At 43.0% G+C, this 20,270-nt stretch overlaps 1 protein-coding gene across 5 annotated transcripts in view; it reads right to left on the reverse strand.

Moving 5' to 3' along the window:
* Positions 1–253: 253 nt before the first annotated feature.
* Positions 254–20,270, reverse strand: part of setd3 (SET domain containing 3, actin histidine methyltransferase) — a 172,102-nt gene continuing 152,085 nt past the window's right edge. For all 5 annotated transcript variants that reach the window (XM_070879564.1, XM_070879562.1, XM_070879566.1 and 2 more), the window contains 3 exons: positions 20,010–20,095; positions 6,029–6,189; positions 254–3,507 (listed from right to left, as the gene is read on the reverse strand). In XM_070879564.1, coding sequence (XP_070735665.1) covers positions 3,034–3,507; positions 6,029–6,189; positions 20,010–20,095 — 721 coding nt within the window. In that variant the 3' untranslated portion in view covers positions 254–3,033. The remainder of the gene's footprint in view (positions 3,508–6,028; positions 6,190–20,009; positions 20,096–20,270) is intronic.

A 20,270-nucleotide genomic window follows, 5' to 3' on the forward strand; every position in this document is an offset into this window, starting at 1 on the left:
TCGCTGTTATAATACATTGCACCCTCAGAGCGGCAGTGCCCCATAAATGGTGATTTTTCCATTTGAAGAAGAATACAAATACACCTACATAAAGTAAGTCACAATGTTTGAGACAATCTTCATTTTTTTCTGCCTTAAAATGAAGATTTCTCCTTTGTGCTGTGGTTTACAACTCTGAGCAAAATATTTCTGCAACACAGTGGAGAGGAGCCAGAAATTGGAGTCACAAATTTGCAAACAAACAAAACCAAAATCAGTAGCAAGTGGAAAGTATATTTTCTCAAAAACAAAATGTGCTCCAATCATCATCTTTGGAAGGTGAGCTACTTTACTTTCATCCTTCGAAGTAATCATGTTCAAGAGGAAATGAAGCCTGAACTTTCTAGGGAAAAATAAGGCCATTTCACCGAGAACACTGGCCTTTTCTTCACAGTTTCATATTACTTGATCTCCTTTAATATTTTGAGGGTTGTAGAAGCATCTAGTCTAAAACCTGCATGAATAGTGCAGGTAGTTCCCATTTTCTTTAAAGAACAGTATAAAACATATGTGGTGTTTCATACTCTGTCTGAAATTGGAGGGCAAAGTACAAACAATCTTATTAGTGAACAGTATTTCACAGAGACAGAAACATAGGAGGAATGCTAAGGAACACTCCCTCCTGCAAATCAGAAACTAAAAAAGACAATCCTTCAGAATAAAATTGCTCTTCAGTCCTCAAAGGGTTAAATGACCATTACAGCCAGGTAAAGTGAATAGTACAGAAGCTGCTAAATTTACAAAACTCACATGTATTCATTCAAATAGAATAAGTGGTGCAGATTATATACACACTAAAATATGGATACAGCGGTTAGCCCTTTTCAATCCATCGGTTCTGCCATTTCCCCAAATACGGTGTTCCTGATTCTCAGAATACAGAGAGGTCAGTACAATTCCTGCTCACAACACTGGTCAACATGATAGAAATAAATCCCACAATCTCATAATTCAAAGACAAGTAATACAATTATGCATCAAAAAGATGTAAAGCTATCCATTTCAAACTGTCAATTCTGCCTTTACAATGACAGACTACCCATCTGTATGGGGTTGGTTTGAGCTGTGAATTTTCACTCGACTCTGAAAGGGGTAAGCATTCTGTTTTTTTTTTTTAAATACACACATTTCCAAATTCACTTGATAACGATTAGTCTATTCCTGCACTAAAAAAAATATTTGAATTAGACAATAATTTGAATGAAAAAACACAAATCAGCAGTTGGGAATTTAGTACTAAAAAAATTGTTGAATTATCAGATAATTTGAATGAAGCAAGTTTGAATTATAAGGCGTGGACATTACTTGGATGACGTTCGTTGCCAGTTAAGGCTCACAACACCCAAAGACAGTTCGTCCATAACATTAACTGAACTTGAACTTCAGATTCGGAGTTGCAGTCGCACTATCATACAAGGTTGGAACCATCATCATCATAGGCAGTACCTTGGATAGATTATGGCCAGCACCATGTGATGCCAATTTTCAGTTACTTGGTGGGGGGGGGGGGGGGGGGGGAGGGGGGGGGCTGCTGGTAACAGCAAATTACCAAAAGGTCTAAGTGTGTAAGTCTTAACATTTATTTCAAGAATCAGGGTCTATGCAAATCTTGCTCTCTCTGCTCCATACCTGAAAGAGAATGATTTTTCCCCGATAACAGTCACTGCACTATTACTTCATTTTAATAGGATAGATTGATCCAATGTATGAGCAGAGTAACAAATATAGGCTAAAAGAATGAAAATGGACGGCTTTGGTTAGGGTAGGGGTTACATTACCAATGACTCAGGGTAAAGGTGTGGAAAGAGCACATGTAGGCATGTGCAGCTACGTTGGGTCACCAACTTATGAAGGACATTAAACCTCAGCCCTCACAGAATCCCCATTATTATAAGTGGGATAAAGCCCAGCTTCTGGAAACCATCTGCCCATGGTCTTTTGCAGATGAAATATGCATCTGGTTCAGGGGTTCAAACAAATAGCACTAACATTCTCATGGAATTAAGGACCACACCAGTTTAAACTGTCACAGACTAGAACAGAAAATATTAGTCTAGATTTCCCTTAACTGTTTGCAGATGACACTGGTGCCAATCGTATGAACCAATCAACATTATCAAAGACTCTGGAGCTTCTAAGGATTCATGAGTTTCTGTGCTGTGGTTGTAAAAGGCTTGGCACTTCAGTTTGCCCAGTCAGAAAGTTGAGCCTCACTGGAAGCCATACTTCAGAATTCTACGTCAACCCCCGTCTTGTGGTTATGTTTAATGCTTACAACGTGTCTGCAGCAGACATGATATTCCTGGCAGCCATATGGAACCGTGACATTCAGTCTATGGCATACCAGTTGGTTACACACCCCACCACTTGATATTCTTTGCACCAATAAGAAACAAAAACTAGAAATAGCAACCACCTGATTATAATAGTCAACAAGGGGCAACTGGTTTGTGGTCACTGTGGATGGGTTTGAGTGCATATGAGTCGGCACTCCTGTGGAACTCCTTTAAATGTACAAACAAAATGAATATTGTGTTTAAAAGCATTAAATTTAAAAAAAAACTTGGGTACCAAACAACATACACGTCATTAAAACAAAAAGAATTACTTTACACCAGCTCTTCACGGTGAGATTTCTTTTCATTTGACCCAAAGCTAGTTTTCTTGTGCTAAATAAAAGTTTTTAAAAAACCAAATCGTCATTGAATTTTGATGTTGAAAATGCTCTTGAACTGATTCACACTCCTCCCTATATCCATACCCAACACTGAGACTGGGCAAACATTGGCCAGAAGCCATTTTAAGACCACTTATTTTAAATAAACTGAAATTTTACTGGAAATATGCTTGTGACAAGACCAGTTCAGCTCCACCTCGTCTCACCTTAAAAGGACATGATCAAATGTGCTGCACTTTCAGCTACTGTAATGGTCAGAGTTCCCATTTGCACTTCACTCTGGTATATGGAGGACAAGCCTCTTTTTAAATTATATTTCATGATTGTTCTTCAATTTCAACTGTTTCAGTGTGTTCAATCTTTTCTGATGTAGTCTCTTTGGCATCTCCAGTCTCTTTGGCGTCGTTTTCTTGTTTAGGGCTCTCGTGACCTTTGGGATCGGTGTCATCGGGAAAAGTGCTCTCTCCATTCATTATGCCTCCCCCTCCCACAATCGCCTCACCCAGGGCCTCCGTTAACTTCAACTCCTGCTCTCCTTCATCATCACTGTTTAAATTTCTTAGGACCATCGGAATTTTTGAGTCTGATACATTGTTTTCCAGCACGGCGATGTTACTTTCCTCGTACTTGGGAAGCGGTGCCCCTTTGTCCTGGAGTTCTGTAAAGTGCTCTCTTTTTGTTGCAGCGCTTTGAACTGCTTTTTCCAAGATCTCCTTCTCTGCTGTACGGAGTTGGATGGCCATCTTGGTGTGGTAGGAAAGCTCTGGCTTTTTGAGCAGTGACTTATCATCCTAAAATCAGAGGTGCAGAGAGAGGAGGAAGAGCATGGAGACATTTATTGCACATGGACAATGCCGACTTAAACAAATCTCTGAACCTTTTGATAATGAAGTTATGTGGAGAGACTAGAGAGGCTGGGGATGTACTCCTTAGAGCACAGAAAGTTAAGGGGTAATTTAATAGGTGTTTATGAAGGGTTTTGATAGCAACTTGCATTTATACTACGTCCTTAACGCAGTTTAACGTCCCAAGGCACTTCACAGGACCGATTATCAACCAAAATTTGACACTGAGTCACATAAGGAGATATTGGAACAGGTGACCAAAAGCTTAGTCAAAGGAATAGGTTTTAAGGAAGGGGGGGCGGGGGGAGTGGCAGAGAGTTAAGAGGGAATTCCAGGGCTTGGGGACAAGACAGCTGAAGCACGGCCGCCAATAGTGGAGCAAAGACAATCGGGGATGCGCAAGAGGCCAGAATTAGAGGAGTGCAGAGATCGGAGGGTTGTAGGGCTGGAGGAGGTTACAGAGGGCTAGAATTTTCCGAACTTGTTTTTCTGGCGCCCTCACTCGAGCTGTGCCGCTTTTGTCCGCCTCCAAGCACGCGGAAAAAAGAACTCCGTATTCTGGCCGCTCTCCAGCCTCTCCTCCGTCGTGGTGCAGCATGGCCCAATGGATTGGGGGTGGAGCCAGGTCCCGGCACACCTCTGCACATGCGCGCTAGAGTCTGCGCGCATGTGCAGTAGCTCCTGGCAGGCCGTTTCCGCAAACGAGCGCTGCAGGCTGTGTGGGAGGGGTCTGAAGCACGTCGTCCCTAGCCCTGGCCGAATGGGCTCCCTCATCGGCAGCCAGAGTGTGCTCTGCAAGCTGTGTCATCTGATTGTTTTATTCCCTTCATGTCAAAAGATGATTTGACTCCTTTCAGCCTTGGATTAGGGGATTACAGATGAGAAACATTTTAAGAAAATCAAGCTGGAACTTTGGCCTGGGAGGGGCCCGTGGTGATGATTCTTGAATCCACCAGTGGCTCTGACCTGATTGTAAAACTCCTGAAGAGTTTCTGGAGGTCTGGGTTTGTAACTCTCGACCAGATGAACCGGGGATTCATGCGGGCGTTTGATGCCATGCCGGACATCAGTCTAGACATGCTTCGCAAGAGGGTACTTCCATCCCCGTCCACCCTCTTCACCTCCCTCTCCTAGCCCTGACCGAAAGGCTCCCACACTCATCGGCAGCCGGCTGTGTCCCCTAAGGTAGGAGTTATATTTTTTATTTTTTATTTACTGATTGATTTTGGTGCTTTAGAGATGCAGGATTCCTTCTATTTTTTTTATTTTTTATTTATTGCTTGCTTATTACTTTGGTCTTGGTACTTTAGGGGCAGGGTTCCTTATATTTTATTTGTTAATTAATTGCTTATTACTTTTTGTGCTTTGTTTGGTGCTTGGTGGTGCTTTAAATGTAGTTACTTGCACCGATTCCTTAACTGTAAGTAAGGTCTTTCTGTGCGGACAAAAGTGGGCACATATGCTGCCCTAAGTTAGTTTAGTACAACTTTTTTCTGGCCAAATTGGCATAAATTGCCTGGGAACGACCCCTTTTGAAAAAAAAAATTACCTAACAAAAAAACTGGCGCAAATTAAATGGCCATATTTGCAACTAAAAAGATACACCAGAAAAATCAAGTTACACCAAAAAAAAACAGTGCAACTCATGGGGAAATTTGGGCCCAGAGATAGGGAGGGGTGAGAGATTTGAAGAAAAGGATGAGAATTTTAAAAATCGAGATGCTGCTGGACCGGGAGCCAATATAGGTCAGCAAGCACAGGGGTGATGGGTGAACAGGACTTGGTGCGACTTAGGATATGGGCAGAGCAGAGTTTTGGATGACCTCAAGCTTATGGAGAGTGCAAGATGGGAGGCCAGTCAGGGGAGCATTGGAATAGTCAAGTCTAGAGGTAACAAGGGCATGGATGAGAGTTTCAGTAGCAGATGCGTATGTAAGGAGAAATTGTTTCAAGTGGCAGAAGGGTCGGTAACCAGAGAACACACATGTAAAGATAATTGCCAAAAGAACCAGAGACGAAGAAAGAAAAAATAAATTAGGCGAGTTATGATGATCTGGAATGCACTGCCTGAAAGGGTGGAGGAAGCAGATTCAATAGTAACTTTCAAAACGGAATTGGATAAATACATGAAGGGGAAAATCTGCAGGGCCAGGGGGAAAAGCACAGGGGAGTGGAACTAATTGGATAGCTCTTTCAAATGCAGAGGCACAATGGGCCAAATGGCCTTCTGTGTTGTATTATTCCATAATTCTATTTCCTTGTTAGCTAATGCAGCTTTACATAGAGACAATCCTTATTCTTTTTTTTTTAAAGTGCCAATAAATCCGATAAAACACAAACTGAGTTTCTATTTTTAAATGCAAGACAAACACACTAAATTAAAATCAATAAGGCTATTTAGATCACTTGCAAATTCTTTTCTATTTTAATTGTTTTTAAATAACAAAATAATATATGCAGAACTTACCTCAGTAGTAGTTTTATACGTTTTTAAGAGGAGTGCAGCTCTGGTTTCAAGAAAGGTCCACAGTTTGATTTCATTATCCCAGCTAACAGGGAAATCAGCGTTTCCTAAGGTAAAGATCTTATCGATTGCCTGCTCTCCCACAAGATGTTCTTTCAATTCATCTGTAATTAAATAAATTATAATTGAGAGCATTCAAACTTTGATAGGTCAAAGACCCTGGGGCCCGATTTCAGCATAAGGGTAACTTGGGCCGATTACAATCTGAAAAGAAAATGGCAATACTCTCCCTGTCGTCCCCTGCTTTGTTCATTGAATATTTCTCTTCCCATTCTTTCTGCATCCCTCAAGTAGTACCCAGTTCCCCAGCTGAGAGAGCAGGCATGCTCTCATTGCTGAGGTATGTGCTAATGGCTACAAGGAGATGCACAGACTAGTTTGTGCTGACTTGCTCACAGATTTTCTCCTCCATCACTGTATTGTCAGCCTAAGGCTGACAGTACAGTTGAGGATGCAAATTCAGAGTTACCTCATTTTTTATTTTATTTTAAGCAAACCAGTAAAACTACTTTTAATGAGCCGCTTTTCAATGCTAAAGAAGGGTTCCACCCAAACGTTTGCCCATCTTGCAGATGCTGACCAATTTGCAGTGCATTTCTCGATACTTCTGTTTTTTTTTATTTATGCACTTGTTTCAAGAAACGAAGAGCTAATAAGGAGATGGATATATTTGCCATCCTTCTGTCCAGATAACCCCAGAATTGATTATTACCTTCAATGACTGACTCGATGCATCATTAGTGTCAACCTTGGTTCAGTGGTGGCACCCTTGCCTCTGGGTCAAGAGATTGTGGGTTCAAGCCCCACTCCAGAAACCTGATCACACAATCTAAGCTGACAATTCATCGCCGCACTAGGAAGGAGCTGTCTTTTGGATGAGATGTTAAACTGAGGCCTGCCCTTTAGGGTGGACATAAAAGAACCCATAGCACTTTTGAAGAAGAGCAGGGGGGTTATCCCGATATCCTGGCCAACATTTATCACTCACCATTAAAAACAGATTAAAAACAGAAAATACTGGCAATCTCAGCAGCTCAGGCAGCATCTGTGGAGAGAAAGCAGCGTTAACGTTTTGGGTCGATGGCCCTTTGTCAGAACCCGAAATGTTAACTCTGCTGCCTGATCTGCTGATATTTCCAGCATTTTCTGTTTTTATTCCAGATTCCAGCATCCGCAGTATTTTGCTTTTGTATTAAAAACAGATTATCTGGTCATTTATCTCATTGCTGCTTTAAAAAAAATTCATTCATGGATGTGGGCATCGCTGGCAAGTCCAGCATTTATTGCCCATCCTCAATTGTCCTCGAGAAGCCGCATTCTGGAACCTGCAATCGTGCGATGAAGGTATTCCCACAGTGCTGTTGGGGAAGGAGAGTTCCCAGATTTTGACCCAGTGATGATGAAGGAATGTTATTTGTGAAAAATGTGGCTGTGCATTTTCTTACAGCACAACAGTAATTACACTTCAACAGTGCTTAATTGACTGTGAAGGACTTTGGGATGTCCTGATGTTGTGACCTTTGACTCAGTTAAGTCACAACAAAATGATGAAACTTAACCAAAAGACTAAAGGATGGAAATTCATCACCTTTCCGCCACTTTAACTGCCCGTTTACCGCAGGAAAACAGTTTAGTCCTGAAATGCTGCCCAAATTAGAAATTACCGCCCAAATATCGCCGGTGGTAAATTCATCAGTCATTTTCAGCAGGCGGTAAACAATACCGTCCGCCCATTTTTTTAATGGTTATTTTGACGTCATTCAGCGTGCCACGCCCAAATACCACCGGCGATAAATTCGTCAAATCCACCATGTCACAATAATAGAACAGGCGACATGATGAAAGTGTTCTACGCCTTCACAGTACAGTCCACCTTACTCGATTGTCAGCTCCGAATATGAGGTAATCAGGAAATAAAACCTTAGGGATCACCTAATTAAAACAAAAAATTAAAACACAATTTATCTCCATGAAATGTTTTGATTAATTAACTAACTTACATTACAAAGTCTGGGTCAGAAAAAGGGTGTATTTTAAACAAATGAATGCAGTTAGCATCAATTCCCATCATGTTCTAATTGGATCGTTCAGCTTTTTTCCAAATTTTAATTGAAATCTAATGGTGACTTATAAACATTGACCAGAAAAACTTCAAATTTTAGCTATATTCTCATTTTTGAACGTATTTTAATTTCATATCCGACTCCCAGGTTTTCCAGAATGATAGCAGGGCTTAGAGTTAAATTACAAGGACAGGTTGCTAAACTTGGCTTGTACTCCTGTGAGTTTAGACGGTTGAGAGGTGATCTAATCAAGGTACTTAAAATGATTAAAAGATTCGATAGGGTAGATACAGATAAACTATTTCCTCTGGTTTGAGAATCCAGAACAAGAGAACACAACCGTAAAATTAGAGCCAGGCCATTTAGGAGGAAAAATCAGGAAGCACTTTTTCCACACAAAGAGTAGTGGAAATCTGGAACTCTCTCCCCCAAAAAACTATGGTTGCTGGGTCGATTGAAATTTTTAAGACAGAGATCGATAGATTTGTGTTTGGTAAGGATATCAAGGGAGAAAGAACAACGGTGGGTAAAGGGAGTCAAGGTGCAGATCAACCATGATCTAAGTGAATGGTGAAAGAGGCAAGAGAGGCTGAATGTATAGTAACAACATGGATTCAGGAGAGAAGATCCTGTCCGGCCAACCTCCTGGAGGAAGTAACATCTCAAGGGGACTGTGGAGAGACTTTAGACTTCAAAAAGGCATTGGACAAAGTTCCTCACGATCGGCTATTGGTCAAACTCAAAGCAGTGGAGATTCAGGGCGAACCCTAGTTTTAAATAAGAAACTGGTCGAAGGGTAAAAAAAAATCAATGAGTACTCATTAGTGGAACTTTGTCGTGTGGCAGGGAGGGTCAGAAAGAGCATCGAGTGAGGTGCCCCAGTGTTCAGTGGTGAGACCATCACAGCTTCTCATTTACACTAATGACTTGGACTGAGAAGCACAGTGCCAAGTGGTCACATTTGCTGAGGATACCAAACTGGGAGGGGCAATGGAATCAGAGGAAGCAGCTCAAAAATTAGAGAGGGTCGGACAAAATAAGCAAGTGGGCAGATAAACGGCAGATGAAATTTAAATGCAGACAAGCATAAAGTACGGCACATAGAATGAAAACACATACACTTCATGAAAGAAAGAGCTTTATATAGCAACTATCATAACCTCAAGACATCCCAATAGCTTCACAGCAAACAAAGTACTTTTGAAGTGTTGTCATTGTTGTATTGTGTCAATTTGCGTATAGCAAGATCCCACAAAGAGCAATCAGATTAATGAGTTCTTAAACTGTGAGGAGCATCTCCCTACAGAGACAGGGGCCGTCCTAGGGCAGGCGCAAAGAACTGATCCTCATGAGGATACAAATTAAATAATGACACTCCCTCATGAAATGCTCCAGAGAAGTGATTAGCAAGCACTCTCACTCCACAATGTGGACAGTTGGCTGTGACACAAACTAGACTTCACAGAATCACATGCTGCTGTTGCACCTTGCCTTTTGTTTCATTAAAATCATGTCCCATTGGTTCTTCTCAAGACTCCAAATGCACGCACTCAATTGGGCATTGGCTGGTTACAAGGGGTAGAATTGGGGGGCAGGGGGGAAAGAGAAGATGTGGCTGTACCTCTTTAACCCCACCCCCCCCCACCTTGTTTTATTTCATTTGTCTGACAAACACAAGAAAAGGTATTCAAGCATGTTCTTTAAACTCCTAAACAACAATCACCACGATGGTGCTGCAAGGAATTTGCAGTACAAACTATTCCGCTACTTGCTGGAGCCCTCCATGTTTCTGCTGTAGCGTTCTGGGAGGAAGCAGAGGCTGACTCTGAGCTGCAAGATCTGCTCAGTACCTACACAGTACTCGCGTATCTCTGCCCAACTCCGTTTAACCTTCTGCACATTTAAAAAAATCATCAGCACTTTTCACAGCAATTGCACTCTGATTAACCTTCTGCACATTTTTTTAATATAAATCAGCATTTTCCACAGCAAACTCACTTTCTTTACATAATCCAAAAAAGCCACAACTGGCTATTTTTAGATGGTAGGATTCCCTAAACAGCACTGTAAAATAGAAGTTATCAGTAATCTTTGAAATGGCTTATTTTAAGTCTTAACACTAAATGCTAAACAAGTTTTTAAATTTGCAAAAGAAACAGCAGAAAAAAATTATTTTCATTTGCTCAACAAGTTAGCTGTACAATTTTGTAACACAGAACGCCCTTTTGAATTTTGCATCAGTTTAATTGATGCAACATTTATCATCAGTGTGGTATGTACTCTTATATGAACACTGATTGAATTCACATGATGCACCATGCACATTAGAAAACCTTTACGTTCCAATATAAATTGCTGGAAAATGCACCAAATACGTGCTGAAAATGAATGCCCTCTATTCCAATTTAGAGCAAGTAATTGGGGAGGTGACATGGTTTCTCAGTGTGTGAGAAAGGAGGACACTTTGTCAAAGTTTGAGAACCCCTACATAGAACCTTCTCATACAAAGTGTTTGGCAAATAAGGTAAGGACGAACTGGGTGACCAGTTAATGGCCTATAAATTTGGACATGCAGTGCCTGTCTTTCCGGCTCGAACCAGCCTACTAAACACCCTAAATGACGGGCAAGAAGCACGCACACATTTCCATCCTGAAGTGTGCCGGCTGCCATATTGGGAAAGGAAAAATAAATAGTTGTACAGTGCCCATTGGTGAAATAGGCATTAGACTCTTTGCATATGCAAATAAGGGGCCCAATGCTAGTTTGAGACCTCCACAGCAAGATTGGTCAGCCCTGAAGCAGCCAGCGATGCTTCACTCAGGAACACCAGAACTTGGGACCACCTGTTACAAACAAGATATCTCTTTGAATTACACTTATCAGAATATAGAGGCGGAAGGAACCAGAGTGCTCCTCTCAACCCCACATTTCAAGAACATGGGCTGCTGCCACCACCACCCCGTCCCCCCCCCCCCAAATCGCTACTCCCCGATCCTTCCGGCCTCCGATCTCCCCGACCTCTCTGACCTCCATCTCCCCCACTCTGTCCACCGGCTTCCGATCTCCCCGACCTGGTCCTCTGGATTCTGAGTGAGCATGTGACTAAACTACACATTAAAAGTCTGATTATTAACTAATAAGAACATAAGAATTAGGAACAGGAATAGGCCATCTAGCCCCTCGAGCCTGCTCCGCCATTCAACAAGATCATGGCTGATCTGGCCGTGGACTCAGCTCCACTTACCCGCCCGCTCCCCATAACCCTTAATTCCCTTATTGGTTAAAAATCTATCTATCTGTGATTTGAATACATTCAATGAGCTAGCCTCAACTGCTTTCTTGGGCAGAGAATTCCACAGATTCACAACCCTCTGGGAGAAGAAATTCCTTCTCAACTCGGTTTTAAATTGGCTCCCCCGTATTTTGAGGCTGTGCCCCCTAGTTCTAGTCTCCCCGACCAGTGGAAACAACCTCTCCGCCTCTATCTTGTCTATCCCTTACATTATTTTAAATGTTTCTATCAGATCACCCCTCATCCTTCTGAACTCCAACGAGTAAAGACCCAGTCTACTCAATCTATCATCATTAGGTAACCCCCTCATCTCCCGAATCAGCCTAGTGAATCGTCTCTGTACCCCCTCCAAGGCTAATATATCCTTCCTTAAGTAAGGTGACCAAAACTGCACACAGTACTCCAGGTGCAGCCTCACTAATACCCTGTACAGTTGCAGCAGGACCTCCCTGCTTTTGTACTCCATCCCTCTCGCAATGAAGGCCAACATTCCATTCGCCTTCCTGATTACCTGCTGCACCTGCAAACTAACCTTTTGGGATTCATACAGGACTGGAGTGCATCATCACGCCCGGCAACCAAATTTTAATTTGATTTTATGTTTTTTAAGTTAATTTGTTTTAATTGCCAGTGCTTTTAGTGTTCCCCTCCCCTTTTATAGGGGGCACTTGGAAAAATTTGATTCTGTGCCCAAAAAAAAAACCCAAAAAATAAAAAAAGGGCCTTGTAAATGTTGGTGTTTCCCCAAGATCGGGGGGCACGGTTTAATGTTTTTTGTTGACTCCTAAAAGAGTTTCATACACAAGGACCCCCAGGTCCCTCTGCACCGCAGCATGTTGTAATTTCTCCCCATTCAAATAATATTCCCTTTTACTGTTTTTTTTTCCCCAAGGTGGATGACCTCACATTTTCCGACATTGTATTCCATCTGCCAAACCTTAGCCCATTCGCTTAACCTATCTAAATCTCTTTGCAGCCTCTCTGTGTCCTCTACACAACCCGCTTTCCCACTAATCTTTGTGTCATCTGCAAATTTTGTTACACTACACTCTGTCCCCTCTTCCAAGTCATCTATGTATATTGTAAACAGTTGTGGTCCCAGCACCGATCCCTGTGGCACACCACTAACCACCGATTTCCAACCCGAAAAGGACCCATTTATCCCGACTCTCTGCTTTCTGTTAGCCAACCAATTCTCGATCCATGCTATTACGTTTCCTCTGACTCCGCGTACCTTTATCTTCTGCAGTAACCTTTTGTGTGGCACCTTATTGATTGCCTTTTGGAAATCTAAATACACCACATCCATCGGTACACCTCTATCCACCATGCTCATTATATCCTCAAAGAATTCCAGTAAATTAGTTAAGCATGATTTCCCATTCATGAATCCATGTTGCGTCTGCTTGATTGCACTATTCCTATCTAGATGTCCCGCTATTTCTTCCTTAATGATAGCTTCAAGCATTTTCCCCACTACAGATGTTAAACTAACCGGCCTATAGTTACCTGCCTTTTGTCTGCCCCCTTTTTTAAAGAGAGGCGTTATATTAGCTGCTTTCCAATCCGCTGGTACCTCCTTAGAGTCCAGAGAATTTTGGTAGATTATAACGAATGCATCTGCTATAACTTCCGCCATCTCTTTTAATACCCTGGGATGCATTTCATCAGGACCAGGGGACTTGTCTACCTTGAGTCCCATTAGCCTGTCCAGCACTACCTCCCTAGTGATAGTGATTGTCTCAAGGTCCTCCCTTTCCACATTCCTGTGACTAACAATTTTTGGCATGGTTTTTGTGTCTTCCACTGTGAAGACCGAAGCAAAATAATTGTTTAAGGGCTCAGCCATTTCCACATTTCCCATTATTAAATCCCCCTTCTCATCTTCTAAGGGACCAACATTTACTTTAGTCACTCTTTTCCGTTTTATATATTGGTAAAAGCTTTTACTATCTGTTTTCATGTTTTGCGCAAGTTTACTTTCGTAATCTATCTTTCCTTTCTTTATTGCTTTCTTATTCATTCTTTGCTGTCGTTTAAAATTTTCCCAATCTTCTAGTTTCTCACTAACCTTGGCCACCTTATACGTATTGGTTTTTAATTTGATACTCTCCTTTATTTCCTTGGTTATCCACGGCTGGTTATCCCTTCTCCTACCGCCCTTCTTTTTGACTGGAATATATTTTTGTTGAGCACTATGAAAGAGCTCCTTAAAAGTCCTCCACTGTTCCTCAATTGTGCCACCGTTTTGTCTGTGTTCCCAGTCTACTTTAGCTAACTCTGCCCTCATCCCACTGTAATCCCCTTTGTTTAAGCATAGCACGCTCGTTTGAGACACTACTTCCTCAGCCTCAATCTGTATTACAAATTCAACCATACTGTGATCACTCATTCCAAGAGGATCTTTTACTAGGAGATCGTTTATTATTCCTGTCTCATTACACAGGCCCAGTTCGAAGATGGCTTGCTCCCTTGTAGGTTCTGTAACATACTGTTCTGAGAAACAATCCCGTATGCATTCTATGAATTCCTCCTCCAGTCCACCCCGTGCGATTCGATAAAATCCTTTTTTTGTTACTTCAAAGTTCCATAACGTGAAGTCATTAACCATTAAAACTGTTGACAATTTTTTTTTTGCAGTAAAAAAAAAAATCAGAACTCAAGCCACAATGCCAACTCCTGTCCTGTCACTCATCCAGTTTTAGATTTGGCAAATTCATTACTCACTTAACAAGGTACAACAGTACATGAAAGGTAGTTATATTCATATTTTATATGTACATACATTCTGTGACAGATTACTTCCCATGGTTCTAATGGTTTAAAAGGAGGATCACCTTCATATGTTAGGAGTAGCAAAGCTTACAGGGAATTAAGTTCTCTTTTGGTACTTTCTATTTAACAGAGCATTATATAATGCCATGGTGGAATTGCCTCTTTTTCTGCACTGTATTACATATACGCATACATTTATGTTACAAGAACAGTATCCATTTACTATCAACTGGGCACTATCCAATGACGCCTTACCCCCAAAAAGACTCAACAACTAGATGAGTCGGGAGCCCTAGCTGAATTGAAGTATTTGCTCCAAATGGAGGTGCTCCAAGCCGTCCTCTGTCCATATCAGCAGAGGAGGGTTCGGCCAAACCAACAGGGCCCTGAAATTTGTCAACTGCCGCTCCACCCTGTTTCTCGGCGTTATCCGGGAATTTTTGGGGGTATTTTTTTTGGATTGCTGAACTCACTTTTCCCACGATTGGGATTGAGGGGTCAGCTTCGCATGCGCAGAAAAGCTCGGGAGTGTCTTCCACCTGACAGTTAGAGAAGGAAGTCATTTGAGAGAGGAGTAAGAGAATCATCAGCCATCCACCTTGAAAAACTATCAGTGGTAGAAAAGTTGCCAGGATGTCCAATGCAGGGAGGCTCAGAGCTCCCTGGTTTACTGATGATGAACTGGAGACACTGGTCTCTGAGGTGGAGCGCCGTTAGAGAGCTCACCCGGGATGGTCACGGCAAGCCAGCCTCGCCCCAATATAAATGCATTTGGCAGGAGATTGGGGAGGTCATGTCAGCAGTGGGCACCATGGTTCGTGATGGAGACCAGTGCATAAAGAGATGGAATGATGTGGTAGCGGCAGCAAGAGTAAGTAAAGATCTTATTGATGCACTCCCGTACTACTGAAAAAGTATATGTAGCCGTACTGTGTGTGCGTGTGTGTGTGTGTGTGTGTGTGTGTGTGTGTACTTCTGCAGAGGAAAAGAACAGCCAACGCCTCAAAGCAGTGTGACACGCGAGGGGGCCCATCGAACTGACTGACATCAAGGAGCGTGACTTGGCATTGGCGGGTGACCCCCTCAGTGCCATCACACGTGGTGGTGCCGATTCCGTGCTACAGCATGGCAACCTCCGGTCTGTGTTATGCTCATGTCATGCAAGATAATGTAATAAATAAGAACATAAGAAATAGGAACAGGAGTAGGCCATAAGGCCCCTCGAGCCTGCTCCGCGATTCACTATCATGGCTGATCTGATCATGGACTCAGCTTCACTTCCCTGCCTGCTCTCTTATCGTTTAAGAAACTGTCTATTTCTGTCATAAATTTATTCAATGTCCCAGCTTCCACAGCTCTCTGAGGCAGCAAATTCTACAGGTTTACAATTTCTCCTCATCTCTGTTTTAAATGGGCGACCACTTATTCTAAGATCATGCCCTCTAGTTCCAATCTCCCCCATCAGTGGAAACATCCTCTCTGCATCCACCTTTTCAAGCCCCCTCATAATCTTATATGTTTCGATAAGATCACCTCTCATTCTTCTGAATTCCAATGAGTAGAGGCCCAACCTACTCAACCTTTCCTCATAAGTCAACCCCCTCATCTCCGGAATCAACCTAGTGAACCTTCTCTGAACTGCCTTCAAAGCAAGATATCCTTTCGTAAATATGGAAACCAAAACTGCACGCAGTATTCCAGGTGTGGTCTCACCAATACCCTGTATAGCTGTAGCAAGACTTCCCCTTTACTCCATCCCCTTTGTAATAAAGGCCAAGATTCCATTGGCCTTCCTGATTACTTTCTGTACCTGCATACTATCCTTTTGTGTTTCATGCACAAGTACCCCCAAGTCCCGCTGTACTGCAGCAGTTTGCAATCTTTTTCCCTTTAAATAATAACTTGCTCTTTGATTTTTTTTCTGCCAAAGTGCATGACCTCACACTTTCCAACATTATACTCCATCTGCCAAATTTTTGCCCACTCACTTAGCCTGTCTATGTCAAATGCATTTTAATGTACTGTCTGTCAGCCATTTAGGGTGTGGTGATGTAGCACTGGTAGTCCTTGAAAGAAGACTGATACAGGACGGTACTCATGTCAGCATTACCAACCCCCCCCCCCCGCACTGAAATGTTGTATTGCACTTGCAGGTGATGAATCAGACAGCGCCGACTTAGGCACCCCATCTACCTCTGGCTCGCACAGGCCATGTACAACACCAACACCATCCACCTCGACCTCATCAGGAGCCCCCCCCCCAACCCACAGAGATGAAGACTAAGAGGAAGAGCAGGGAGAAGGGCCAGTATTTGTCCCACTTGAGCTCGAGGAGGTGGAAGAGAAGGACTCCATCCTCTTGACATGTATGCCACCTGTGCTCACAACATCGGTATCGGGGTTCGAGTTTTTCGGCTTCGACTCAGGAGGAAGCGGAACCAAGCCAACCTGCCGCCTTCACCCAGGTTGATGCAGCAAGGAGATGATGCTGCAAGATGGGTGGAAGCAATGCAGGAAATGGTTCAGCTGTCGAGGATGAGCGTCGACCTAGGTCGAGAGCTCCTCCAGGCCATGGCTGGGATAGCTGCCAACATCGCCACGTTTACAGAGCAGCATACCTACACTATATCGCTGCTGATCACCGTGGTGCAGCGAGCCATCGAGCCTGTCGATGCCATGCAGCAATTGATGGACTGGGATATGTCATGCAACACCCCCATGCCATAGCAGCCAGGCTGACAGAACCAGAGGGTCGGGAGATGCCAGCGTCTTCCAGCTCAGCGCCAGCATTCCCTCCCTGACGAACACGACAGCAGCGCTCCGGGTGTACTGCTGCACATTGGTACAGAGCGGTGAGGGGCAGGGGTGTGGGTCGGCACGGTGATGGGCAACCCATCAAGAGGACAATGGGGCTCACTTGGAGGGGGGGGGGGGGAAGAAAGAGAGAGGTGGTGGGAGTCGGTAGAGGGTTGGGTGTTGGTGATGATTGTGTATATTTTTCATGTTGGTGTTTAAGACGTTGCCTTTTGATGTTAAATTTATTGTTTTTGGAAATAGTTTAAAATATCTTGCTCGACATGTTTGAATCTTCTGCCACTTTTGAATGTTGTGCAATTCAATACAGATATATATATATTTTTAAACCACTCTTGGTCAGTGTCTAACTTTTAGATAATGAGGGGGTATGTGCTGAGATACACACAAATGTCCTTTAAATGTAGTGCAGTGTGCTAAAATTGTCAAATTCCCTGCCAGCTCCCTATAAATTGTGCTCCTAAGTCACTTCTTGAATACTCCCGTTTCCAAGATGACAATCTATACTGAAGCAGAAGGTGTGCAATTTTGATGTGCACAATAAAAATGCAATGGAAGAGGAGGAGGAGTACAGTTTCCTTTCAAGACCTGGAGATGTTATTTTCAAATGGATCCTGCTACAGACCAACTGCAAACTGGGCGGTGAGCTGTGGGGTGTGGCATCCCGCTGAAGCAGCTGATGGTGATCGGAATGGACGTGTATCACGACCCCATCAGGGGAAAGCAGTCGGTCGTTGAATTCGTTGCCAGCCTGAATAAGGCAATGACCAAGTGGTTCTCAAAGGTGGCTTTTCAGATGCCCGATCAGAAAATCACTCACGAAGAGCCGGTTGTGAAGAAGGGATCACCGGGAACGCCCATATCTCTGGCAGTAAACGATATCAAAATACACTGCAGGAACGAGGCTGTATATCAGTACCATGTCACCTTCAGGCCTAATAGAGAATGTTGAAATACACGCTATGGAATGTTGAAGGAGCATCGGCCACTTACTGGACAAGTCACTGCTTTTGACGGCACCATACTCTACCTGCCTGTGAAACTATCCAAGGTGGTCGTTCTCAAATCGCAAAGAAAAACTGACGGCTTGAGAGGTGAACATCAAAATTCAAATGACCAAGATCCTGCAGCCAAACTCTGATCTCTGCATTCTCTTCTACAACGTGGTATTCCAGAGAGCAGTGAGGATTCTGGAATTAAAATTGGTCGGACGAAATTTCTATGACCCAAAAAATGCAATTGTTCTCCCCCAACACAGGCTTCTTACTTCGTGTAATGGTGTGAGTGGAGACCATTGTAGTGATCCCTACGACCACTCAAATAGTGAATCAGACCTGGGATCTACTGTTCTGTACGGCTCAGCTCCATTGTCCGACCGTCCGCTCAAGATAAGACCACCTTTTTCAGAACGGTCTTTCTGCCACACAGTAACAGGATCTTAGATGATCTTACTGATGAAACTGGCATATTGGGGGATTTTCCCATGGACGGGCAGTATGGAATACCACCGGCGGTACTTCTCTGATGAATTTACCGCCATGCGGTAGTTGGGCGGTACGTGATTTTTTTTCACCAATCTGGGATTTTGGGGCGGTAAATTTCGGGCCCCAGGTCTTTCAGAAGATACAACATAAAATCAGAATCACTCTTGGGTTGAAAATATGAACATACAAAGGTAACAGGCAGGAAAAGACCAGCTCTAGTCCATCAAGCCTGCCCCACACCATGATGAACATAGACCATAAGAAATAGGAGCAAGAATAGGCCATACGGCTCCTCGAGCCTGCTCCACCATTTAATACAATCATGGTTGATCCAATCATGGACTCAGGTCCACTTCCCTGCCCGCTCCCCAGAACCTCTTATTCCCTTATCGGTTAAGAAACTGTCTATCTCTGTCTTAAATCTACTCAATGACCCAGCTTCCACAGCTCTCTGAGGTAGCAAATTCCACAAAATCACAACCCTCAGAGAAGACATTCCTCCTCATCTCGGTTTTAAATGGGCGGCCCCTTATTCTAAGATTTGGCCCCCTCGTTCTAGTCTCCCCTATCAGTGGAAACATCTTCTCTGCATCCACCTCGTCAAGCCCCCTCATACGTTTCGATAAGATCACCTCTCATTCTTCTGAATTCTAATGAGTAGAGGCCCAACCTACTCAACCTTTGCTGATAAGGCAACCCCCTCTCCGGAATCAACCTTGTGAACCTTCTCTGAACTGCCAGAGCATAGTATCCAAACACTTCTCCTCTCCCCCACGTAATAAGGTATTGTGATTTATTTTAAGTTGGGAAATAGAGGGAGAATTACACTTTACAGCGAGGAGTGTCCCTAGCCTTTCTTTATTTAAAAAAGGTACAAACAAGAGGTTTCACCAATGAGGTTTCGTGCAAGTCCACAATATGTTGAGAACGAATGAAGAAAAATCAGGGTGCATAAATAAAGATCGGATTATGTAAATCCCCAGAAAGCTTTTTAGTTGGAAAAAAAAAGATAGCACTTGCAGGAAAAATGACAATAGTAATATCACTTCTCAACACCTCCGAGTGACAAATCAAGGTAGCCTTTTAACAATTACAGTAAAAGCAATAAATAAAAGAATTTGCCAACCCTAATGCTGACCTAGTGTTACTTAGGACAGTCTGAGGAATAGCAAAAGGTGCAGTCATTGATGACTAAAGTAAATTATGTGGAAGAAGAGACACAAATGAGCAAGAACATCATTATGCATTTACAGCAGAGAGTGCGCTGGCCAATGTCCACAAAGACATGCATCAGCAGCAAGTCCAAAGCCTAGTCAATGGTATAGATCATCACAAGTAAGTTCTCGGGAATGATCTCATTTTCAGGATCGGTTAAAAACTGCTCGAGTTTCTCTCTTGCGGTTCAAGGGAACCATTTTAGCCCTCAGATTACTGCCCATAACCATTCCCATAAATATCTCCTGCTTTAAAAAGAAAAATGGGGAAAAGGTTTTACCTTCGGTCATGCAGAAGACCCGTAGGAAAGCCAACAGCTGGGCTGAGATAGGAGGCTCACTGCAGTGCAGAGCAAATACACTGGACCTGACGGAAACACATGGACACTGGAGTTTAGTTGGTCAGATTAATGCATGTCATCAGCTTCAACAGACATCTAACAGTACCAAAAATGAGTTATCAGTGCAGCAACTGCAAAACAGGACATGACCTAGCGATTTTAATGTCACAGATTAAGTTCACAGCGTATAATGAAGAACAA

Source organism: Pristiophorus japonicus, chromosome 4 (genome assembly GCF_044704955.1).
Source record: "Pristiophorus japonicus isolate sPriJap1 chromosome 4, sPriJap1.hap1, whole genome shotgun sequence".
Classification (NCBI taxonomy): Eukaryota; Metazoa; Chordata; class Chondrichthyes; family Pristiophoridae; genus Pristiophorus; species Pristiophorus japonicus.